The sequence below is a fragment of the Haliotis asinina genome, chromosome 5 (genome assembly GCF_037392515.1).
Source record: "Haliotis asinina isolate JCU_RB_2024 chromosome 5, JCU_Hal_asi_v2, whole genome shotgun sequence".
NCBI lineage: Eukaryota > Metazoa > Mollusca > Gastropoda > Lepetellida > Haliotidae > Haliotis > Haliotis asinina.
The window spans coordinates 72706050-72732167 of NC_090284.1; the positions used below are offsets into that span (position 1 = coordinate 72706050).

General features: G+C 38.9%; 3 protein-coding genes across 3 annotated transcripts; 2 read left to right on the top strand and 1 right to left on the bottom strand.

Moving 5' to 3' along the window:
* Positions 1 to 2530: 2530 nt before the first annotated feature.
* On the bottom strand, positions 2531 to 10486 carry LOC137285223 (palmitoyltransferase ZDHHC6-like). The gene is made up of 9 exons (XM_067817498.1): positions 9856 to 10486; positions 9307 to 9398; positions 8887 to 9043; positions 7980 to 8111; positions 7760 to 7813; positions 6873 to 7037; positions 6011 to 6198; positions 5626 to 5678; positions 2531 to 5145 (listed from the first exon to the last, which is right to left on the bottom strand). The coding sequence occupies exons 1-9, from the start codon at positions 10096 to 10098 to the stop codon at positions 5060 to 5062; spliced, it is 1170 nt and encodes a 389-aa protein (XP_067673599.1). The 5' UTR covers positions 10099 to 10486; the 3' UTR covers positions 2531 to 5059.
* Positions 10487 to 15727: 5241 nt separating this feature from the next.
* On the top strand, positions 15728 to 19468 carry LOC137284226 (uncharacterized). The gene is made up of 3 exons (XM_067815957.1): positions 15728 to 15929; positions 17423 to 17494; positions 18615 to 19468. Exons 1-3 carry the CDS (start codon positions 15845 to 15847, stop codon positions 18716 to 18718), a joined length of 261 nt encoding a protein of 86 aa, XP_067672058.1. The 5' UTR covers positions 15728 to 15844; the 3' UTR covers positions 18719 to 19468.
* A 3542-nt stretch (positions 19469 to 23010) lies between these two features.
* LOC137285078 (uncharacterized) lies at positions 23011 to 25330 on the top strand. The gene is made up of 3 exons (XM_067817285.1): positions 23011 to 23050; positions 23690 to 23787; positions 24866 to 25330. Exons 1-3 carry the CDS (start codon positions 23011 to 23013, stop codon positions 25328 to 25330), a joined length of 603 nt encoding a protein of 200 aa, XP_067673386.1.
* The last annotated feature ends 788 nt before the right edge of the window (positions 25331 to 26118 follow it).

The window sequence follows — 26118 nt, forward strand, 5'->3', positions numbered from 1 at the left end:
CACTCAAAGACTGACATGTCCTGACCAGCAGTATGGTGAAACTGGTATATAGACTCTGCTAAGGCAAGTGAAATAATGAAAGCTGAAGGCAATATCAATCAGGCCAGTCACAGTCACAAATAACCATGGACATACATTCACCAACATCTACAAATGGTCTACTGCATATGATCAATAAACAAAAAACACAGATCCACCCTGTTCCTACCCACTACACAACACAGTATCCACTAAGCCCTGAGGCCCAGTAGCTGAATGTCTGAATCCTTACATGACCCACGTTAACTTATTCAAATTAAATAAAATAAATAATAAAAATAATAAAGAATAAAAACTGTGTTTCTTCAAATCAATAGTTTTAAACTATTCCCCCAAACAAACTATCAGACTACACTGACACTTGAGGAAGTGGTAGAGCTATGTAAACAAAATGATGTGCTCAAATGTGGTAATCCAAATCAGAATGTCAAGCAGTGATCAGGACAATATGAATTTCTTTTAGCCCTCTTTTAGAAACTGTATCTTAGATTCGTCAACTTCACAAACTAAGATGATGTGTGGAAGTGAAGTCTGAGGACACAGAGCATCCATACATAAGCCCTAGGTATGTCATTTCTGTATTTCATAGCATATGTGTGCCTCACACTTAATGGTCCCAAATGGCCAATACAAAAAAGACAACTTCAGTGTGGCTGCCTAAAATCAAAGTAGACTCTGAGACAATATCCATGAAAGTGTCTGTACATCTGAACATGTGCTTTCTGTGGAGATGTAAAACAACTGGAACGGTATACACAATCATGAACCAATGTCTCATGTTAGCTACAAACATCACGTAATCGCTAATTTGTAAAACTCCATACCAACTTCACTTAAATCTTGTAAATTCTGGGTCTTTGCATGTAGAAAACCCACTGACAATCCATTTTCCCCCTGATCATAAAAATAATACATTCTTAGAGACAACAAAAGCAAAATTGAATCAAAATAATTTTTGAATTATTATTGTATAATAAGTTATCTGCTGAACAGGCTCAATATGCACACAAATGCACAGAATTGGCAGAAAAACTGGCTGACATTAGATACACAGCTCTTGCATCCCATGGGAAATACAACAGATAAAATAGTTTAAAAAATGAAAAAAAGCAACAAAACTATTTTTCTAAGAAACTGACGGTGTAATAAACATTTCTTAAAACATTCAACATTTGACATTAAATCAATACCCATTACATCAGCACATCAAACTTTGGCTCTATAATGATTTGTAAACAGTAACCTATGAAAGTACAAAACATTTATATTATGCCTCAAAGCCATTTGCACCACACTCGTTACAGACAGTCTTGACTAGACCATGCTGACAAATCACCCATGGTGTCAGACCATGTTGTGAATATTTTCACTGTTGTGTCATGTAGTTAACATGGCTGAATATGTATATGAATCACAGCCATCATGAGGAAAACTTTCTGGACACTTGCTAGAAAAATTGGACTTTAGTGATCAGTGATTTGAAAATAGGTTAACACTGTTCTTTGCTTTGATGAATTACAAATAATTAAAACAATGGTAAGCATTTTGAAACATCACTTTAAATGATAATCATTCTAAGGATCTGCGTATGACTAAAACAGAGACAAACCCCAAAACATGTCAAGACTACCGACTAAATGAAACTTTGAAAAAAGCTCCATGTACAATGCATGCCATCTTTCAGCTTCCCCTCAATGATATACCAACCAAGTGAATGGATATTGTGATATTTTTTAGTAAAAATCTATAATGGTGAATGGATCCAGGGCATTTGCCATAACAGAATGGAAACATATTACACAGAATAGTCAAAGACTGAGGGAGCTCCCATACTCTGTGCAATAATTTAAGACCAGAAGCCATCTACTCAATACCCAATATTTGTGATACATATCATATTCGACACATAGCGTATTTGTTGCTGCCCTACTAAACACAATATTTAATGGAGAGATGGCTCCTGAAAATAATAAAATAACCAGACTAAGTAAAAACGGAAACAAATCTCCAAAAATGAAAGCATGGAAACATGGATTGGTTGTTTCATTGCAGAATGCAAACATAAAGGGGAATAGTAAAATGTGTCCCTCTTGTTCCACATTAGTGTCATGTCTCACTGGCCAGATGAGACAGCACATGTGATATCTTTGTTCTTGACATCCACAGTTCTTTAAAAACAATAGTTTTGTTTAGATCTAACCTGCACATCATTGCAGGTGTAGTGCTTGTGCAGGTTAGGCGGCTTACACAGAGGGTATGGGTTCAAATTCTGGATTGTGATGTACTAGAATTGGTACTTTACTGAGAAAGCATAGCATATTACATGTGCAGTCAGTCAACCTCTACAAGAATGGCAAATTGTGTTTAACTGCTTATCAGGATGAGTTCCACTGGGATTAACTCTACACTTTCATGTGCTCATAAAATACTGGCTTCACTTGGAACATTTCATGCTATGATCAACCTATTAACCTATTATTATTATTAATCCTTTTCATCGATGTTTTCTCGACTCAGCTGACTATACCTCTCTTTTACACATGCACAGTGACATGCATTGTGAATAACCTATTATACAGTCTTGAGATCAAAACCTTTTATAACCCAAATTTTGTTCAAATGATCACACCAGACATTAAACATGCAAAACGTGAACCACTGTTTGCTTTATATCCTTGACACCCTCAGAGGTAGTTGTGAACCGTTTTTTAGTTGTTTTGCATAGTCAATGTAGTTTGGGTGCTGCCACCACATACTAAGTGAATGACAACAAATATACAACTGTAGGGCCTATACAACGAAACATGGACGACAAAAAGGGAGCTGTGATGGTTATATTAACAGCAGAAAAAGTGAGCGTCTAGCTGTTTTGAGTACATTGCCTGAACCTCATTGTTGCAAAAGTACTAAGTACACATAGATGCTGGAGTCTGAAGGACATATTTGTATGTATACATTTACACACAGTTATGAATTTTCAAGGGAGAAGGTTTTGGTAAGCAGCAGCTGATCAACTATAAAAATACACAGGGTTTACCTAGCTGGCGTAAAAACTAGTTCACATCTGGTGGTGATGTAGGTTAAATAAAATGGCACCTACAAGGCAATGGGGGTTTGGAGTTTTGTTTCCCTTTAAATATGAGAAAGTAGAAGAATAATAACATACTGGTGAAGTAGCTTTAGGTGTTGAAAGGCATGTCATGGCCCCAGTCTAGGATGCAAGGAGTCAAATGATTTGCAGCATAATGAAACTGCAAGAGAACAACAAGCAACAGCCCAACTAACGTACCTGAAACCTGCATACTAAAGGCCAGTCATTCCTCAGTCACTCACGCAAGGTTAGCTGCATTCTCATTGGAGCCCATACTAACCAACAGCTGTGTATTATATAACATACTCTCTCCATCTAACAAACTATATATCTTAGAAACACAACAAAAGTAATAACTAATGGCTGTGTTATTATGTGATTCCAGCTGAGGAATGTATGTTTACAATTGAAATTCCATTTATCAACTGAACACTATGATCATAAACTGATCATAAATCATACACTGATTAATGACACCATGGACGTTGTTTGAAAGTATACAACAGACTTTAGGAATGAATTGTTTAAACTGTCAATAATTATTCACATGATATGTTGTTATCCTTGTATCATGTTTCGTGGTTTTATCATATGTATGTTTAGTTCACCTTTTCAAAGAGAAATCATAATAATACCTCTCTTAATGGTATTGTCATTCAATATTTCATAGTAAGTGGCAGCCTTGTATTTAACAACAAACTAATGTGATTTTCAGAGGACAAAACATTTGAGGTAAAACCGAGAAGATTCTTTCCTGCTGCAATACACTTGCATCTATATGTTCTAGAGTATACTAGGAAATTTTCAAGGTACTAAAATTTTGAGGTTTGAGACCCCCAGAGGTTTTGAAGTGATTTAAATTTCGAGGTTTGGGGACCTAAAATATATAAACATAGACAATTTTAAGTTCAAGTTTAGGAGAAAGTGGCCAGAAACATCACTTAACGGACCAATACTCACTGAGCTATCGGTAAAACTCCTGGTAGCCACTGGGAACTGCCATCTGACTTATAATTACCAGTATATCAGTGCATGGCAGCAATAATAGTAATGAAGACAAACATTTGATCCTTTTTTTTGACAAATGACCCATGAAACACTCTGTCTGAGAGTTTAAACATGACGCCATATTTTCTTAAATGATATTGTTTTCTTAACAACTAACTAATTAACCAACTACCCTGGTATACGCATGTAAAGCTGAGAATATGAAATGGTTGTAGTTTGTTTATGATAGTTTATACATGTAGACTCAAACAAAAAATGAGTCTAATAGCGTGGTCAAAGAAGTCTGTTGATGAACCAGGAACGTTCCTTCCTAACCCTACCAAGGCCTAATCAATGAAAATAACAGCAACAACCATGGCTGCAGCCAACAAGGAGGTTCTCACTGCACGGTCCACATCCAAGAATAGGAAACATGAATCTAACTTTTATGATGATGAAAAATAAGCGATAAGATAAGATAATGACATCAAGTGTATTGACAGTTGTTTTGACTTTTGACACATAGAAGACACTAATTGAGTTACCTTATTTTTGTAAAGCATGTTATTCAGGCTGTTGAGGGCCACTGAATGTAATGATTAGCTGTAGACAGGCATTACAGAGTTATTGCATATGTCAGGAGCTCACTGGTTGCCAACAGTTGAATAGCTTATCGATAGGAAATCTTAAAGCTTATCGATAGGAAATCTTAAAGCTTATCGATAGGAAATCTAACCCAAAAGTTAATAGGTATAATATTTTTGTGGTTATGTTTCTAACCTTGAAAAACTCGAAAATTAGATACCTCGAAAATTTCCCAGTCTACGGTATATTATTTGGCTTACAGCATAGTGGAAAGCAGATATCTCTAATACCGTTGTTTAAGGCATAGACCAGTCTCATTCCAGAGTTTTACATCTATTTGTTAACACCAGATCTTGTTCATACTGCTTTCTTGTCATTCATATTATTGTCTATGAGTTCCTTTGCACCTCGTCGTGGAAACCATCCTCGAACTCTCTTGGAGGCTACAAAATAAACAGAACATGTATGTCAACATCTAACTGAATCGCATCACAAGATCTGATTATTAGTGCAAGGTCAGAATAGATTGTTTCACACAGCTCTGTAGTTCTTGAGAGTACCAGTGAACAAATGAAGCTGGTTAATGTAAATGCAACCGACACCTACAAATGTACGCATTGGGAAACAAATACCTATCTTCCTTTATAACACTGAATGCATCCGAGATGAATCATTTATCTCCCTTCCTTTTGTTGGAGTATTGCTAAAAGTCCCTCACTAGCTCTAAATGACCTTCAAAATCTTGTATCTGAAATGCTTGATCACTCTACTCTTTGGGCTGATGGATGTTACATTCCATTTATTACTATCAATGTTCATCAGGTGACATCTATGTGATTTGATATTCACTGAGATCACGTTATACGGATTATACTGCAACATAATTTGTTTATGTTGATATTCCAAGGACAAAAGCAACTTACCCACTTTATTCTTGCCCCCATTTTCCAGCACCTTTGTCCCATACAGCCAGTGCCTGTGTACAACCATGTCATGTGCATAAATACAAAATTATGATAAAAAGTATCCTAAGAAAAACTTTATTTCTTGAAATATATTCAGTTAACATGGCATTTCAAACTGCATAATGTTACTATCATGACAGAATCCTTAATGTCACATCTCAGGTTCAAATATATACAATCTAACTGAGCTCAAGTAGAAAGATATTTATTTCGTTGAGTTCCTTGATGAACAAACATACTAAGGGCATAGCTACTCTGACCTCAGGCTCAGACACCCTCAGGTTTCTGCAGTATCCATGATAACAGGATAAGAAACATTCCATATTTACAGCTGATGACTTACTTTTTCCATCGTGTGACCATCACTCGGTCATTTTCCAGGACAGATATTCTAGGTTCATCAGTACATGGCACAAAGCAGAGAACACGACATCCTTTAGTGATAGGGAACATGGCCCCAGAGTAGGGCTCTGTTATCACATACAGCAGAGTGCGTTCTCGCTTTTGAGCTTTTTGTTTAATTTGCTCAACCTGCAAGATGAAATACAGTTATATAGATCATGCTAAATAGCCATATTTCTATTCATGAAAGAAGATATGCTAGTTCATCATTTCTCACTTAATCAACACCCTTCCCTGCAGGTCCTGCAAGCCAACATGTGCACAGAGCACTTAAAGTTAGAGTATTTGAACACTTAAACAGTAACATGTTACCAAGCACTTACACTGCAAGTGTACTGATCACTTACAGTGACAGACAATTGAGCACTTACAGCGAGAGTGTACTGAACACTTACAGTGACAGTGTACTGAGCACTTACAGACACAGACTACTGAGCACTTACAGTGAGAGTGTACTGAGCACTTACAGAGACAGACTACTGAACACTTACAGTGAGAGTGTACAGAGAAGTTACACTGAGAGTGTATTGAGCACTTACAATGTGAGTGTACTGAGCATTTACAGAGACAGACTACTGAACACTTACAGTGAGAGTGTACAGAGAAGTCACACTGAGAGTGTATTGAGCACTTACAATGTGTGTGTACTGAGCACTTAAAGAGACAGACTACTGAACACTTACAGTGAGAGTGTACAGAGAAGTCACACTGAGAGTGTATTGAGCACTTACAATGTGAGTGTACTGAGCACTTACAATGTGAGTGTACTGAGCACTTACAGAGACAGACTACTGAACACTTACAGTGAGAGTGTACTGGTCACATCCCTCTACCACATCCCACGTAATTCCATCAGAGACTGGCTTGCCAGTGAATGTGAACACTTGTCTGAGGTTTTCCCTAACCCCAAGATCATATGGATATATGAAGTCCTCACCCTCATCCTCATCTCGCTCTCGATCTTCAGCCTGACAGTAGAACACATACAAGTGTGTCAGAAATGCTACATACATACCATTTACCTAATACGAAACCATGTGCTTACATCAGTTGTTGTAATTCAACCATAATTAATAACATACATTACTGAAACCATCTTTCATTCTTGAAAAGTGGAAAGCATTATTCTATCGCATCAACTGAAAAGTGAAGTGGTGATTTAGGAGAAATGACCACTAGAAGATATTAAACAAGGAGACATCAAGAGATGGATACCTAAGTATCTATCATGGAGGTAAAGGCATCATCTTGTCATAGCATCACAGAAAATCTGAAAAGTCCTTTTAATAATACTTTATTCCTACTCACAGATCCAAGATTACCTACTGACCTCAAAGTAATAACATTATAAAAACACATATTTTAAACCATTCCGTATTTTATCTATTATCCAAGATTACCTACTGACCTCAAATTAATAACATTATAAAAACATATATTTTAAACCAGTCCATATCTTATCTATTATCCAAGATTACCTACTGACCTCAAATTAATAACATTATAAAAACACATATTTTAAACCAGTCCGTACCTTATCTATAATCCAAGATTACCTACTGACCTCAAATTAATAACATTATAAAAACACATATTTTAAACCAGTCCGTACCTTATCTATAATTCAAGATTACCTACTGACCTCAAATTAATAACATTATAAAAACACATACTTTAAACCAGTCCGTACCTTATCTATAATCCAGGATTCAATACCAGTCTCATTTCTCCATATGCTTTTCATCTGAAACATAAGTAGACAAAACCTGTTCATGTTTGTAAAATGTAAAGTGTATTATTCGAAAGTCAGACAGTGTTCAAATGTCCCGGATGCTGAGCATGCTTAACATGTACAAAAACACTTCACTTATACAAACACAAATGCTTTCTCTTTTTTGGTGTTTTCTCACCTGTACATAAAACAGCATTCCAACTGCAATGATGACACCTATAGCTAGTCCAACTCCAAACATTGTGAGAATAAAAGCCACAACAGACAGGTGTATCAAAGGTTCGTCATTCCCATAGTAGTAATAATAACTCTGAAAAACACAAGCAACACAATACATTTGCAGCATTTGTTGACATTAGTCCATAATAACTACGATTAACAAGAAATTACTTATAGTTTAACGCACAATGAATGGTTAAATATGCTTTCAATATAGACTGATCTTGTACACCTGTTTCAAAATATTTCCACACAGGTACATCACAGACAACAATTAAGTGAATTAATGAGTGGTCTTGCAAATATTTAACATGTTAAACATTCTTCTGATATGGAAATCTGAAGATAAATGGAAACCATATTCCACTAGTCTCAGAGGCTGCGACCTGTGAAGGTCCCGGGTTAGAATGGGCCTTCAGCTACCCATGCTTGCCATAAAAGGTGCTTGTCGTAAGAGGCGACTAACGGGACCAGGTGGTCAAGCTTGCTGACTTGGTTGGCACATGTCATCAGTTCCCAATTGCTCAGATCGATGGTCAAGCCGTTGATCAGTGGATTGTCTGGTCCAGGCTCGTGTATATACAGATCGCTGCCATTTAGCTGGAATATTGCTGAGTGCGGCATAAAACTAAACTTACTCACTCAGAGGCTGCACCTAGTCCTAATACAAAACAAAAAGGTATACCATTTTAACAATTTTGTCTGTTAATATTCATTTACATTTTGAAGAAAAATTGAACTCTGGGAACTGGCTCAGAATAAATGTCATGAAAGGCTACAAGACCATGAAGGATTTCTACTTGCCCTTAGTACGAGATAGTAATCAAGGGCCACATAATTAGTGAGCTCTAACCTTGTTAACTTACATAATTTAAAGCTCTGTATATAGATGGTATAAGTATAATGACTGCATGGACACAGCCACATGGTGCAAAGAACAGAAACCACACAAAGTTGCAGTGGTTGAAATGACCACAGCAAGTATTGATCCATGGACAGTGGTGATCCATCTTCATTACACATCTGAAACAAATAGTGATAAAACAATTTGTTTTAGTTCGAAAACATGGGGACTAGACAAGCTTCACACCAAAATAATACCAGGTGTGTCTACTGAAATTTGTACTCCAAACCATTGGATTATGAATAAACAAATTAGCTATAGTAATGCAAAAGAACTAAGTCATCATTAAGATAATTTCAATAAAATAAATTACCTGGCACTACTGATACTTTGAACTTTATTTTTTTGTGATCTTAACATCTGATGACATAAACAGTGTTACCTATTGCACTTCCTGCAGTGATGAGATCGAGGGGCCTTGTAACCCTCACAGAAATCACAATACTGTAAAAAGTTGGCATCATTCTTGTTCTCCTGTAAAATAAAAAAAGGAAATTATACATGCATTTGCTCATAGAATTTCACTTGTGATTATCTGGAACTGATACGTTGTGGTATAGGAGGCATATTGGGAACAACTCAGATCATTATGGTCACACCGTGAGTATTAATTGCAAATATCATGAAAGGTAACACCTGGGCCTTTATAAAAACTTATTGTATTTATGTTAGCACAACCTTTTTTAGTATAACAGTGCAGTGATAAAAGACAAACACCTGATATAAGAAGACCCACGACAACTACTCATCCAGATTTTTTTTAAGTGAGTAAAAGATCATAAACAATGATAAAATAGATAATCACTGATAAGGCAATCTCCATTTCTTCAGTGTTCACAACAGCTCAAACATTGCATACTGCATGTTACAATGAAACAATAGCTTCAGGTTTGGAGATTGATAACATATTCCTGGTACCACTTTGACTTACCGGTGACCACCTAAGAGGCACAAATCCAGGTCCCTTCCAGGCAGCATTGAGGTAGTTGTATAGTGTTAGAAACACCCACGTCAAGAAAAGAAGGGCATTAATAGCACCTCCAACTGTCGTTATTGGCCACCACATAAACGTACAGTTCAGTGTAACTCCAGCAATAGTGAATATAACTGACAGTGCCAAAATGGGACCCCAGTGGAACAATTGCAGCCAGGTGCCGGTTCTGTTGGAAGCCATTTGTCCTCCTTCGCGACTCAGCTGATTACGTTTGATTGACTAACCAGTTACAGTCTTCGTTGTCTACCTCAGACAGCAGACCTCAATCCAGGACAGGTTTGACAAATAATACTTTGCACTTATTTCAAATCAATATCAACTTCTAATATTATCTATCACCATCAATCATTCATTCAGCTCTCTCGTACCAATGATTTCGTGCAAAAGATTACTTCATGACACAATTACACATTTGTCCAAACCATGAATGTAAGTGTCCATTGCCATGTAATTGTGGTACACCTCGTGGCAAGCACGACACCATTCGTACGTTTTTGGCTGCATGAAAACACTAACTATACTGACAGAACGTACACTGCGATCCCGTATTTTGACCTTCACCTTCGATAGATTACCTCCCCATGGGCTATTTTCGTAGCGACATATAATAACTTAACATGCACGTTCTGTTCCGGTTCGGGTCGATCTATATATATTGTTACCGGAGGGCGTTTAAAGGCGTGATAATTTCAGTGTATAATCCAGATGTTGGTTAATCGTGCGATGGTTCTGATTCAAATGGCCAGTGGGTTTGTTACCGTTCGAGCACAGTTCTACCGCTTGAGAATATCGTGTTGGTCAAATAGAATGCAATACAATGACGGGTACTTTCAGTTCACAGATGTTCTTTGTATGTATTATGGGTGATTAAAGCAATCACTTTTAATCCGAGCAAATACTCTGATGTACGATACCTATCTCAGAGAATAGGTGTGGATATTTTACCAGTTTATAAATAAATATTAAATATCTTAATTTATGGGGTTTTCTAAAATAGAGACAATAGATTTAAGAAATGCATGCAGTTCGTTCTACCACCATGTATGGTGTAATAAAGCACACTTTCGGCCTGAACTATTATAGTTAAAGCACCAGGACGCTTGTGTCTTTCCAGTCTTTTACCCTGAACTAACTTATGTAGAAGGGTTGCTATGTGTTGCAAAATGAACGTGACCTGTTTGCTGCAATTAGTCCTGAGGGTAGTGAGAGACACTAAATCTTTTGAAACTATTTGAACTTGGTAATCCAGTTGTTGGTGTTGACTAAATGCCCTTTCCAGAGAAAACAGTATGCCGGTAACGTCTACAACAAACTGTCAAAGTACTACGCCCCTCAGGTTCTTAGTGAGATGAAAGCCCCGCAAACAGAGGAACGTCTTCATTTGTTACTCCAAAGAAAGTAGTAGCTTCATCAGAGTTAGGTTCTCTGAGAGTTTGTGGAGTCTCATGTGGCAGGTACTCTTCGATGTATACGGACAAGACCCTCCAGTCAGACCTAAAGTGAAGTCCAGGAAATTGAAAGTATTGATGGAAGGCATCAGTAACTTTGTTGCCCATAATGTTGATTTCATAGCCGAGCTGTCCTCTGTAGAGGCAAAGCCACATGTTCACCCAGAAACTATTAATGCATCTCGTCACCTCTTCCATGTGAAAGACACTAACTCAAACGCAGATCATTCAGGGAAAATATATACATCTCATCGAGGTTATTGCACGATTCGAAAAGTTACTCCGAGATGCATATGAACTTTGCCGAACAAGAGCTGTTCAAGTCCTGTTCTTTCTAAATGCCGACTTGAATCGTCGGCCCCATGCTATACCTGTAGCGTATGGTTTGAAAGGTTACAGCCTTTGTGTGGAGAGACCCTGAGGGCAATGTTACTTGAAGTCCTCCAGCGATGCCAAGCAAATGTGAATATCCTTGACACTGTTCCGTAAACAGAAAATGTTGTTGTGGGTGAAGATATGGTTAGACAAACCACACTGTTTCCTGCTGGAAACACTGACAATGCAGTACCAACACTGACCCATGACGCTGGTGTAGACGCTGGTGTAGACGCTGGTGATGCTGTGATACCAGAATTTAAATTGGGGGTCCTGGATGAGGTTCACCTGAGATAAGTGTTGAATGCACCGAGGCAGATGTCAAGGTGGGGACAAAATGGATGGACCGAACTGTCTCAGAATTTAAAGACAACGTTAGAACAGAGGAGTTGCTGACCAAATGTTTTACCAAACCAGAACTACAAATATGCCTCAGGTCAGTCAAGGCTTTCCTGAAATCAGAAAAGAATATTGGTTGCACTCTCTACCCCTCAAAGATAGACTGGTAAAGCTGTTCGTAGCTTTGGTGAAAATCAACTATGAGATTGTGGCGTAAAACATACGCAGAAAGAAAGAGGTGCAGACTATGAAGAATCTTTGCCAGACCTGCATCCGGCTGTTCCCGAAGCACATTCTCAGTGTCATCTATGTTTGTCACATCTACCCACAGTGTTTACAGGACTGGCGTCAACAGGCCCTTTTCCAAAACACTGTGACAATCATTGGACTTGAAGAAGACATATGTTGTTACAGCCAACCAGAATTTATTCCTCAAATTGGCAAGTTCGTGTTTTCACGTGTACATGCTGTTTGTCATGCAAGAACGAAGATCTCCCGCACAGGTATGCCTGGAGCGGGGTTGAAAAGGGAGGCCTGGTTATACGTTGCCAGGGTAAGAGGAATGGAACAGGTTTAAGTCTCCCAATAGTTAAAGATGTGCTAGACAACCATGTGCTTATGTCGAAAAGGTATTTTCTGAAGAGGTTGAAAGTGAGATGCGGACAAACGGAGATACTCTTGAAGCAGACTTTTGTGGCATTATTAGGAACGGGTATAAAAGTGAGGATGATCAGGGGACTGCAGCAGTCGCTAGATCCTGAAACAGACTCAAGTTCAGAAACTGGCTACTGGAGGGTGTCAGCTTAAATACCTTCCCTTCACCTGGTCTCTTTGTGAAAGGAATTCCGCATGTAATGTTTGAGGACTTCATGATCAACATTGACAAAAGGCTCCAGTTATTTCCAATGGTACCAGGGGATCATACTGTGTCAGAAGTCTCGGTAGCCTAGAATGTGAAAACCTGTTTGGCTTTTTCCAAGAACTAGATCCGAAAGGCAAATGAGTTATGAATCCTGATGACATGCCTGTTGCAGTGAACACTGCACTTGAAATCCTTGAAGCCAGGGTGGATCCAAGTAGAAAGTTCTATATGCATACGTCCAAAGCATGGTGTTATCCTGTGCATGACCTAAATGTAGCAGACCGTTGGGCGTCATCGTCAACTTTTACCCAGCCCTCAGTAACTGAGCATATTTAGATCAGGTATAATGTGTAGTCTACACAAGGTGGACATCTACACGATGTCGATACAAACACAGTTTTCAATCTCTGGCCTATGAAACGACGTGTGCGTCAGTATAGAAACGTTGGATGTGAAATTGCCTCACAAGCTTTGATTCATAAGATATGCCTAGTTAGTGGAGCACCCATTTCCAAATTGCCATTTATAGAGCGTTATCTACACACTGTATGTGTTGTCGGTGTGTGAATATTCTAACTGTGCGAGACATTCTTCGAGAACATATTATACGCTTTGTTCTAAGATAATTTGCCATATGTAACTCCCCATGATAAAGCTGTTACATACATACAACAACATCATTTGTTAATGCATTTTGCAGGGATCATCATTTTGATCCACCTACTCGCAGCTAGCGGAAACGTGCAGAGATACATGAACCAAGGAAGTGTTGTACAGGTTGCCGACCCGTCAGACAACATCACAAATGTGACCAGTCGAAAATACTGCCTCACACGAGGCTTGGAGTGGAAATTAATGATTGACCATTACTGACATCCATATCATTCCCGCTTCGAATGCCGAAAAAAATGGTTGTATTAAATAAATGTATATATGGGCTGATTTATGCGTTTATACCATGAACATACATGATTTGAATGGCTTACAGCTAATAGAATTTGTCATGATTCCGTTGACATGTTTTCTATGCTCCATCTTCCACATGGACTGTATACAAAACAACATATAGGAAACTTCATCTCAAGTTCCAGGTTTTATTTGTTGTATGGCAAATAAAAATAAGAGAAAATTATAACTATTAGAATTACAATAATGATGATATCACAGAAGAAACCTGACACTCTTGGCATTTTGACTTGGCATTTCAAGTTCCAGTTCAAAGTTGTATTTGTTACATGACAAACATGTGTCGTGAAAATAATTATGGTATAACAGAACACAATTAGGACTCTCTTCCTGAGGAAATACTTTGACATAATATGACTGTTTGTGTTAACGTGAAGTCGGTCGTCTTTATGGGCATTCTGGGCATACCAGCGAAGTGATGAACGCCATTTATAGGTCTTGTAACAAATGTTGCCTCTGTACGGCTCCCTTTGTGAGTCGTCTTTACATGTTCATGCCAGCAGGACTTAGCCACCTTCATTCAACAGTGTGGACATTTTATTTGCATTTTATCCAGCTCTGAGCATGTGTCCCTGCGGAGATCCTTCTTAGATTTGTATGAACAACCACATCGTTTACAATTATAGGGTGAGATACTGTGGTGCTTAATAATATGGTCATTGGAATCCTTCATTTGTTGATGTCCTTTCCCACAGACCTGGCAATGGAAACGGTTGTTTTGATGGACCCCCTTGACATGCACCGTTTGGCCATATGACGACTTGTAGCACTTGCCGCATGTGTGGCAGAGGTAATCTCCACTTTGGGGGGGTTTTCAGGTGTTGAACCATATGTGAGACGTGTCCACTCCCTCAACTTCAAAATTCATTTCCTGAAACCACAAACATATCAAACTAATGCATTTATTAACCTCAAACTGCATCACTGAACAAAACATTCTTCTTTAAAGCGAATATCACAAGAATGACGTTTGATGACATGACAGTTCTAAAAACTCCAAACCGTCAACTTCCTGGACAGTAAAATCACAACTCAGTTAAGGGCAACGCCATGTAAAATGCACAGATTCATTTTTCGACGATAATTGAAAACAATGCTGATGCATTAAAGCCTAAACTGTGAATGAAGACCTAAAATAACAATATCTAAGAATTGACTACCAAAAGAGGCGTGTCTGTTAATGAGAATGTCAGATTTCGTGTCGAAACGATCATTTTCCGCGATCTTGTTTCGACAGTCAGTGAGGTGCCCTCGCTATACGCGCAACTGCGGTACTCATAGAGGATGTCAACCCAGACAGACAGATCTTTACGTTTCTAGACCTGATATTCTTGCATAATTTTGAAAATGCGAGGGAAAACATACGGTTACTCTTGCGCCACGTGTTGTCTTCCTACTGTCCAGCAACAAAATGGCGTTGCTTTTGGGGCAACTCCACATTTTGTGTGGACAGCGCTTCCACCCTGTGAAGAAATATGCCCAGTAAATTATAGACAATGGAAGTAGTCGTTATGTCACAAAACAGCGTAACACCTATTATCAAAGGGTATGCTAAACAGGTAGGATGACCTTTGCGATGATGTGTTGATGCATCTGAGATTTGGTTTTATATGCATGGCGTGAATGCATGTGCGTCTGTTGAATAAATGGCGTGGAATGTATACATAATGAATACAATTGCATATGCAGTCTGTCCTTGCCACTTGGTTCCAGCATGTCATGATAATGTTTTTAAAAAGGGTATGAATTGTACCTAATTGTAGCCTAGACCGGAAACCCACAAGCCGTCTCCACGAGAATTGGTATGGTATTAGTTGTAGCGAACATAGTATGGTCAATAGGGAGCGCGGGTTACGTCCCTTAGTGTTTTTAGTTTTGCGAATGTTCCTTGTGGATATCCATAATATTGATAGCTTTTCTTGGTCATAGCGACAGTATGTCCAAAATGTTTGAAGACGAGGTTCGAAAGGCACTATTTCAATCCCCCGGAGTGCCCGAAAATGCTAGAAATAACTCAAACGGTCAGTTTTACAGGTTTGTTTTGAACAGAGTATCACATGATCATGATGATGTAACGCAAAAAACTGCCATCACTGCAGTATGTGCTGTCACTAGCGGGTCCTTAGCACTATTTAAAAGGATGAGGTGGCAAAAGGACCTGTTATTTAATGCTAAGGTCCCGTAAGTGACAGTACATACCCTGATGGCAGGTTTAGCGTTACAAGCCCCTGTTGTTTTGAAACAATTTGGTCGTGCATCTTGACAGTTTAACCTCCAAATACATGTAATAAGATTGAATATTAGGAACCGCCTATATTGTATACTTCAATTTCAGGTCCATTTCATCTGTTGAGTGTATGATGATCACACCATAAATTATTATTTTTGTTACTATTAAAACATTAATACAAATACAAATGTAGATAATGATAAATATTAACATAATCATATATCCCAGTATTAGGGGTTTTCAACGGTATAAGACAAAAACGTAATTTTTATCTTTATTATCATTTTAAGTTTTGATTTTGCTAACCTTGAGTGATAAAGGTATAATCATCTATTTCACAAAAAAGTATGGTGTGTTTCCAACAAAAACAGCTTTTATAACATTGTATCAGCGAAACTGCAGGCACTTGTCACATCTGGGTATTTTTGTATGTGTTTTCGACGGTGAACCATACTTTTCCCTCCGTACCGCGAGAGAGTGTTTTGATCACGTGGCTTCCTGTTTCATACATAACCTGTCACTAGCAGACAACTGCAAATGATAATGCCCTGAAAAGTAGCGTTACCGTTATTATAGCTAAAATGAATAGAATTTTAATAAAATAAGAGTAAAAACAGCCACATCGGTTAAGAAGCATATTACTGCCAACAACAAAACGACGGAGGTCACTGACACACAGTTTACAAATATAGACACGTCATAGAACAACACAAATGATGTCACTATTGAGAGTGACGACATTCGACCTTGACCTTTGCTCATACTACCAGCCGCCATTGTTTTCAGTGACCAACAACGTTAGACTTCAAGTCGATATTTTCATTGCTGTATGTTGTAATTTATGGTACAATTGTTATGGTTGGCACAGGCAGGAAAGTGCATAATGGCACAGGCACATGTGACGAATGGGAGCCAGATATATGGTCAATAATGAACCCAAGTTAAATCGAGCCGTAGGTGATTGAACTTCAACAGCTGAGCTTCTTATGACGTCACCTAACGGCCCGTCGTCAAGCATTTTGCGGGCATTATCAAGTTACAGTGGCCCGCTCATTTCGGATAACGCGCAGTCGTTTTAATGATAATTCTATCCATTTTAGCTATAATGGTGTGTATGACATAATGTCTTTTTTTTACTTATGTCCCTTTTAACCTTCCTTTGGCCCTTTTGTCCTTTTTGGCTGTTTTCACAACAACTTGTTGAAGTGGTAGAATGTTTGGTAGTTTACATATCCATAGTGCTACTAGTCAAGTTACACAACTTTTATCAATTTGTTGTTGCAGACTTCAAGGTTCTTCTGAATAAGCTCCAGATAGACCATGACATAGAGACGATGCACACCAATCTACAAAAAGGTATAAAAGTCATGACATTGATTTCTATATATATGACAAAGTGATAGTATATTTATTACAACAACTTTGATAGAATATTCAATTTTGAGGGTTTACCAAGGCAACATAGTGTGTGAGTATCGCCTTACACCACTTCCACATTATTACAGAAAGGAACGTTAGAAGATGGTTTAAAACATTCTTGCATAGAAGTGAGTTAAAGCTGAGCCTTGAGCATGACAAGCAAATGCTTTAACCACGCTCAGGCAATCCATTCACTTCCCACATAGATTACTCCTGTCATATCTTCCTATGTAACCTCTGTTCTAATGCGACCCTTTCTGGTGTGAGTGTTCAAGACTGGATGTGTTCAGATTTAGTTGTGCAATCAGAGACGTTGTTTCAAGAGTGATCATTTGCAAGATCTCGGTAATTCCCGAATGCATCGGGAAAACTTGCCACTACCAGTTTTTGTCTCTGCAAACACATCATGGTGATTGATCCCTGCGCTCTCTATTGCCAGTTTCTGATTTTCAGTTAAACATGAAATACTGAATCTTTCCTTCGCATGTTGATGAACCAGCTCCATGGTGGCCGCCATATTGGAGCTAAGTCGTGTTCTGATAGTAACAAGGGAGATAATTCCTGTTGCGATTTTTTGCCGCAAGTGGATTTCTCAATGACCGGGAAGTATGGCCGTATTAGAACAGAGGTTATGTAGGAAGATATGACAAGAGTAACCTCTGGGGGAAGAGAATGCTGGCAATGTGGCTCTTTCTACACCGATCCTTCTCATTCTTTCCAATTGTTGATCCATGGAATCAGTTGATGGTGGTTATGTCAATATATAAAATCATTTAATTTCATTATATTATATTCTTGTACTCTGGGTAATCAAAGAATATCCCATTACTTTACCTCCTGTAGATTAATTAAATGGTCAAGGAGTAATGTTGAGGTGTGCTGGCTGGACACAGTTTAAGGTCATAGTTATGCCCAGTATTTTAATTCAGTTACTATTTTGAAGTTAATAAACATGATGTCTTGTTTTATGGATAAAAGTTAGAGTATGTATAGTACTGGATCAAAGGTTGCATTGTAATTAGTCAAGGATGTGCATTTTTGCTTGCTCTTTTTTCAGACCTGCATGAACAGAGAATGAAGCAGTTACGACAGTTACTGAAGAGTCTTAATGATGATGATTGGAAGTACCCTCCCATTGACAAGATGATAGGTCTCCAATAATCAGTCGTTTATGCTATCAGACAGTTAGAGCATGTGGAATTTCCAGACACTGTTCAGTGAATCTCCAGACTCATATTTTTCAAGTTTTTGAGACAGCATTTGATGTGGTCATTATGCTGTTCACTATGCTCATCGTGTTCCTCAGAGTGTTCCTGCAGAGATGAATGATGTCACCATTAACAAAATTTATGAGTGCTTTCACAACCACTTCACATTTGTTTAGATCTAAATTATCACTCAAGTTTTTGTTTTGATTTAAAATGGATCCTTGAGTGTTATGAAATGAAATCGTCCTGATAATATTCCAAATATTTTATAGCTATTAGACCTTTCGTTTCTTGAGGTAATTTTATGAGTTTTATGTTGGAAGCTGTGAATATGCAGGATCTACCAACTGTTCAAATTCCAGACTTGTCCTGCTGGTTATAGTGTTCAGTATGTCAGCATGCGTGTGCCAGGTTTCTACCAAAGTTGAAGGTCAGTTATTGTCTGCATCTGGCTTCCATCATGCTGACAGGCACTAATATAACTGAAACACAGCTCAAAGCTGCTAGACAGTGGGATAACTAAACCCACTCCTTTTGAATATTAGGTTGTGTGTCAACAGATAACATTGATATTAGGCACATTTGTGTGTAGGTAATTGTGAGGTTCAGTACTGCTGCTGAAATATCTCTATACTTGTTCTCATGATAACTTTGTTTATTGTGCACTTCGTGATATTTTGTAATAAAATGTGCAATTTATTCAGTTCTGTTACTTTTGATATTTTAGAGCAACCCACATTGTGTTGTATTTGGTCCATGATATAACCCACCTGCTGAAGCTTGTTTCCTCTTGTTACTCGGGTTGAGTATTGTGAAGTTTGAACATAGAAGGGAAATAACTCTTGATGGACTGCTATTCTAGAACACTAGGAAAGAGTATTTTGTGTGCAGAAACAGGGTCGGTGCTGATGGCATCGTCAAGGATTGTCTCCCTTACACTTTTGCCGCGAAAATATTTAAGTCCTACCTTTCTGGCTATCAATGTTACTCGACTGATATTCAAGTTTTAACATGCATTGTGTAAAGAGCTGATGGTATCGGTGATTGCCCAGTGTATTACAGTTGTCTACAGTGCATGTTGCTTTGAATCAGTGTTAAAATACTTTTCATTTTTTTCCAGATAATCGGTTAATGGGTTGTCCACGACAATGTTAAATACATAACCATAGTTGACATACAAAGCTAGACTGTAGCATTAGCCATAGATTTCGTACCCTGTATAAGAGTACAAGTGCTATCGGGATGCACAGACACTGTTGCAATGCTCAGAAGAAATAATCTCTCACTTAAATTTCAGTTACGACAGTAAATTTGTAGACAAATGCCCAAAGAAATAGCTTTCGGATGTGGTTTAATTCACCAATAAAACATTTATTACGATAATATTATCCTCCTCCACACGAATCTGTAGCATTAACGCCAGTGATTGTAGCATGAACAAACCTCGATCAACCAGATCGTCCCCAATTTGTATCAACTGTTGAAACATGCACGTTTTGTTGACTTATCGTATCTTTCTATTGAAATTGCTGATGATAGTAGCTGCAGATCATCACAAAGTAACGATGCTGAATTATATTCATCGCTCAAACGAAGTAGACAGTACCACTGCCCAATTGCATCAACTGTCCAGCAGCTGGACCTTGCACATTTTGTTGCTTTATCCTATCGTTTATCCTGCTATCATCTGGTCGATCTCCACAAAGTAACGATGCTGAATTATATTCGTCACTCAAACCAGAGACCATATAATATTATATGGTCTCTGCTCAAACGAAGTAGACAGTACTTTCGTTCTTCCTGTTTTGACTTGACCGTGGTTCCCCATGAAACCTGGCGCACACTCCAGGTTTGATGCCTTTAGTCATGCAGAAAGTTTCTAGTTTGCGGATGCAGAAAGAAAATCTTAGGTACGGAATAGTGTAGGGTTTGTTTCCGGGACTGAAGTCATTAACTGTGTGAGAGTAGGACATCCATGTTAAACTGAGGCATCATATCTCATTGGGTTAATGTGCCCCAATGGCCCAATACGTCGCCTATCATGGAGCGCCATCAGGGAGCGGCCGGGCTACATGTCGATTACGTGGATGGCGTATGTTTGAATGGTGACCTCTGATGCAGGCTAGTTGTAACTGTGGCAAGTCAAAGTTTAGTAGTGATTGGAGGTGCGATCGTTTTGGCATCAAAATAGCATTGTGGAACTTAAAGCTAACTGTACTGACAAGACTGACTCTAATGACAAGCATCTCTCCCCTCCCCCAGCTGATACAGGTGTTGCCAAGTTTACACAGACCCATGCCGATTTGTCTGGTCCTGGGTCGAGCTTGACATCGTACATTTTAGTTATGGTACTCCATCCAAGATGATCCAAGTTGTATTGTAATACGACGAAATAAAATCTGGTTACAGTGGGCAACTTTGTAATGGAATATAGTTTGTTCCCCCATGAACAAAGCATCAAGGAAACAGTATCCATATCAACAGCTAAAGCTGTTACGTTGGCCCACTCCATCCAAACTTAAGACATTTAGATATCAGACTGTAGTTTTTTTTCACACTCAAAACAAAACAAACAAACAAACCCCCACCATCTCAACCCCAAATAACAACAAAGAACAATCCCACACCCCCTGTGCCGAGGGGGTGAGTGAAAGAAGTAATACAATCACCTGAAGGAGGATCTGGTGGTGTTTTAGAAATAAACGATACTTTTCGAGGGAGGATGTTATGTGAGGGCATACTGAGTATTATATGACGGGGTTTGGTAAATATTGAAAAGGTTTTGTATTTTTTATTTTCTGCATACATTGGTTACATCCTCAAATTTACAGTGTTCGTTGTCCCATTAATACAACTCCCAAGTTATTGCCTAGCCACAAAGTCCCGTTCAGTAACTGAAGCTGTGTCATCCATTCCTGTGGTAGTTTATCAGCTTCTATAATATATCATACACATTCTTCGCTTCTTGAAACGAAACCATGAAATAAATTTTAACTCGACGAAGTTAGATCCATCCCTGAGCCCCTGTACTCTGAGGGTGAAAACACGTCAATCCAGCTATAATGCCTAGTACACACTCCAATGGTAAACTTGCGAAGTGGGTTTTTAAAAATGATATTCAATTTGCTAGTACTAAACATCAGAAGTTTTCATCACGTGAATAGAAACCGGGTAAAATATTCTGCAGTCAAGTGACCACGTCGGACGGCCCTGTTTAACAGCTTGCATCACCGCCATTGGTACGTTAGCTAATCTTCGCTATATTTCTTGATTCTGTTTCCAGGACTACAGTTCGTGTTTGTCTTGCATTACATATTATATACAGAAAAGTAATAAAAATATCATTTGTAAATATAGATTCGTATTCGTATAGATTATCGTTCATTTCGTAAGGAAATACCTTAGCTTTTCGACATATTTCACTATGCATGAAATTGTACTTGTTATCATTTCGGTCTTCCATTCGCAGCTCAAAGTTTGCAACTCGTGAAGGCTTGTTGGATGATGCGCCAACTAAACAATGATTCGAGACGCCACCATAAGGGTTACCGGAGTTAATATTTGTTCCGATATTACATTTCCACATTTGTCAAGACACTCTCTCATGAATGAATGTTGAGATAAGGCCCTCTTGCAAACTGACAGGCCTATCTGCTTTCAGGATGTAGCACCAGCACCAGCACCCAAACACGTCATAATAGTCTTTTACGTAATTGTAGGTGATAAGGTTTAGGGCAGGGTTAGGGCTAGGGTTAGGTCAACCTAACCTAACCCTAACGTACTCACGAGAAGTTGTGGTGCTGTATTCTAAAGGTGCTCCCTGATACAACAGGCCCCGATTTCTCGAAAGAAACTTAGGTTTTTACTCAAATTTCAAACTGAGTTTACATTTTGAAAGTGCTATATTTTAACTCAAATGCATTTTTTCATATAGAAAATGCTCAAACATCTTAAGCAATATATTCACAAAACTCAAAATGTCTACTGTTTTTTAGTTCAATATCAATTTTAGTACATTCTGGGAAATGTATTTTCTCAAATTTGAGTAAAAACTCGAACTTAAGTCAAAACTCGAGAAATTGCTGCCAGGAAGTGCACACGGCGCACGTGTGCACTAGAATGATAGTTCCCTTTTCATAAATTACGTCACAAAGTGATGCCGTAACAATAGTGTGACGTCATAGAAAAGCGCCCACTTTCACGTGGGTAATTCCGCGTGTTGGTGTCCACACTAGTAGTTACAAAATGACATTTTGCTGTTTTCGACAAGAACCTTGCGTTTCAGGTAAATACCACGGGATGCTATTTGAAAACTCCATCAGTCTGTTTTCGTCACATTTGATTACAGCGCTCTATCAATTTCTCTGTTAATGTTTTACTTGACTCATCACTCTACCCTTTGTCTGTTACTGGAATATACACACCACTTGGCCTGATTGTCTATTGCTGTCATGACCTTAAGATGGACCATATCACCAATACAGGGTATTATTACATGACAAAAGGAGACAATGACAACATTACACCGGAGCTAATTGGCTTCAGCGATGTCTTTTTGTTTATTTTCAGTTGATGTTAATATGATGAGATACTTTATGTTTGTAGTCTCATGTCGATGCCGTACGTTGCGGTTAAGTGTAGCATACCTGGGTAACACCATACTGAGGACCACTTACAAGCATTCGTCAGTTCATCCTAGAACCAAGTACCAATTGCAATTTGTCGATGTGTAATCAGGCCATTAAAGATAGGAACGTAATTATCTTTTAATGGTGTTTGTGCGCGGGCATAATATTAACACTTACACATCTCCCCATAGTATTCGTTTGCTAACATTGTTTGAAACCATTAGTTTCTAGCGTGAACTGCAAATTATACCTCTGTTGACACCAATCCCGGGTTTCGCACACTTATTTTGTTGCAGTGGCAGAACTGCCATGGTCGGTAGAGCTTCGTGAGGAGTTCCGAGCTATCAGACAGTGGCTTCATGTCATCAGGGAGGTTTGCATGGAACAGAACAGGGTGAGCACTACCGAATGTAAATCTGGGTCCCTGTAACACGACAAATAATCATATCGTAAATCTTGACTATATCAAAGGCCACATCGAAGGGGTATCTAGAATCTAGGTTAATCCCCAGGATGGAATATTGCTGGATACGGTGTTTAGCAATAAACAAAGCAAGCAAAACAATCCCATGGAGGTGCAAGAACTCAAACTGACGAAGAAACACAGAATATCAGAATGTCGTTCACTGGATTGTGCGGAGTTGACTCGATAACATCTGTGTGCAGTCAGCAGAAAACAAAGAACCACTATATATACACATTCTATCAAAATCCAACAATCCATATGTATGTACGGAAGCGCTGAAGGGACATGAGTATGAGAATTTTTTTAATATATATTTCGTGCGCACGAGATACTAAAATGTGCGCACGATATAATATAGCGTGCGCACGATTTACGAAAACGTGCGCACGATATACCAAAGCGTGCGCACGATATGATAAAGCGTGCGCACAATATAATAAAGCGTGCGCACGATATAATAAAGCGTGCGCACTATATAACATAGCGTGCGCACAAAATGAAAGGAGACACGTATTTTTAAATGTTAAATCGTGCGCACGAGATACTATAGCGTGCGCACGGTATAGTATAGTGTGCGCACGATTTTACATAGCGTGCGCACGATATGATATAGTGTGCGCACGCTTTGTTAAATCGTGCGCACGTTTTGTTAAATCGTGCGCACACTATACTATACCGTGCGCACGCTATAGTATCTCGTGCGCACGATTTAACATTTAAAAATACGTGTCTCCTTTCATTTTGTGCGCACGCTATGTTATATCGTGCGCACGCTATATTATATCGTGCGCACGTTTTCGTAAATCGTGCGCACGCTATATTATATCGTGCGCACATTTTAGTATCTCGTGCGCACGAAATATATATTAAAAAAATTCTCATACTCATGTCCCTTCAGCGCTTCCGTATGTATGGAACCTGGTATGAAGTATGATGGTTGTGTTTACTGACTGAGTGAATGTTGTTATCAGTTATCAGTAGCTGATAGTAATGTGCCTTCTTCCAGTTGATGTTCAAGAACGATGGTCTGCGAATAGTCAGCCGACGAGTCTGGCAGGTACACAGCGCAGTCAACGAAGGAGGCGCGGAAGTCACCAGACAGTTCCTCTGCTGCGACCCAAACGATCCCAACGTGCACCAAGCCCTCGTCAACGTCCAAAACAACGTCATCTCGACTGCAAATCGCTACAAACTCCCCGGAATTCTTCCGCCGCCAGTCTTTGTCAACGGGATGTTGGTGCGTCCTCGATCTCCGTCTGAGAATGGACGCTTCCAGAAGTTCATCAGTGATGTTCGCAGTCGATTCACCTTTGTCACGTCCAAACCTAATGACCAGGCAGCCTGTAAGAGAAAAGACTCTCCATCCTCACACGGCAAAGTGAAGTCGAATGATAGCAAAACGTCATCGTTAAGGCGATTTCTGCAAACAGTGAGAAACTTTCGTCGTACAGGATCTGGTTCCACTCGGTAGTTTCCCTAAAACACATGTGAACAGTCGAATTTTTGTATGTTAAACCTAGTCGTTTGTATAGTTTTGATTTTGTTTCATTGTTTGTCGACCGTGCCATGGTTTCACTCGCCGTTCCACCTCATCTAGTTCTCGATCATATGCAGGTTGTATTTTGATGTTTTGCTTTGCCTCTAGATGTGGGATGACAAGAAAAGATTTAGTATCGTAGTATTTTTCGAAGTCTGAAGTAAAGACCTTAAGTAGTAACTGCTATAGTTTTGTGTTATTTATGATCGCGAATAGTTTTGTTCACCTTAGACGAAGTCCCAGTTGTATGAGGAACGCTTGAACCAACTCTTGTACGACATCGCTGACAGCGTGACGAGAGAACGTCTTAACCACAAGCCTACCCCACCACTCTATAACAGCAGAGACACAACACCGGTATGTGGCCTGTGGCAGTAGTGATAGTGTGTCTGGTGACGACCAAGCTGATGCCACACACATTCATCTATCCTAATAAGCCGTTACGATTGGATATCGTCAGTGTACTCTGTACTGTAAAGAATCGACATGGCCTTCACTTTGGTGTGGAGGAGGAAGATGTTGTTTGACGTCATTTTGGGCTGGCAGAGACGCGAGCGTTCCAAGCATGCTGGGAATTCTCTCACTCGTAAACGAAGAAAACCGTTTGCACGGTTTGTGCCTAGATGGTATGATTTATTGTCCACAACAAATAAACGTAATCCCTGAAAGTTTAAAACTTGTACACGGGCATTTCAGAGTGTACTGATTTGTGTAATGAACCA

Excerpts from the sequence above, each read along its gene's own strand:
- LOC137285078 (XM_067817285.1), top strand. The coding sequence starts at position 23,011 with ATGACATTTTGCTGTTTTCGACAAGAACCTTGCGTTTCAG. Across the intron at positions 23,051-23,689 it reads ACAAGAACCTTGCGTTTCAG|TGGCAGAACTGCCATGGTCG; the intron begins GTAAATACCACG and ends ATTTTGTTGCAG. Across the intron at positions 23,788-24,865 it reads TTTGCATGGAACAGAACAGG|TTGATGTTCAAGAACGATGG; the intron begins GTGAGCACTACC and ends GCCTTCTTCCAG.
- LOC137284226 (XM_067815957.1), top strand. The coding sequence starts at position 15,845 with ATGTCCAAAATGTTTGAAGACGAGGTTCGAAAGGCACTATTTCAATCC. Across the intron at positions 15,930-17,422 it reads TGCTAGAAATAACTCAAACG|ACTTCAAGGTTCTTCTGAAT; the intron begins GTCAGTTTTACA and ends TTGTTGTTGCAG. Across the intron at positions 17,495-18,614 it reads GCACACCAATCTACAAAAAG|ACCTGCATGAACAGAGAATG; the intron begins GTATAAAAGTCA and ends CTCTTTTTTCAG.
- LOC137285223 (XM_067817498.1), bottom strand. The coding sequence starts at position 10,098 with ATGGCTTCCAACAGAACCGGCACCTGGCTGCAATTGTTCCACTGGGGT. Across the intron at positions 7,814-7,979 it reads GAATGCTGTTTTATGTACAG|ATGAAAAGCATATGGAGAAA; the intron begins GTGAGAAAACAC and ends CTTATGTTTCAG. Across the intron at positions 7,038-7,759 it reads AATCCTGGATTATAGATAAG|GCTGAAGATCGAGAGCGAGA; the intron begins GTACGGACTGGT and ends TTCTACTGTCAG.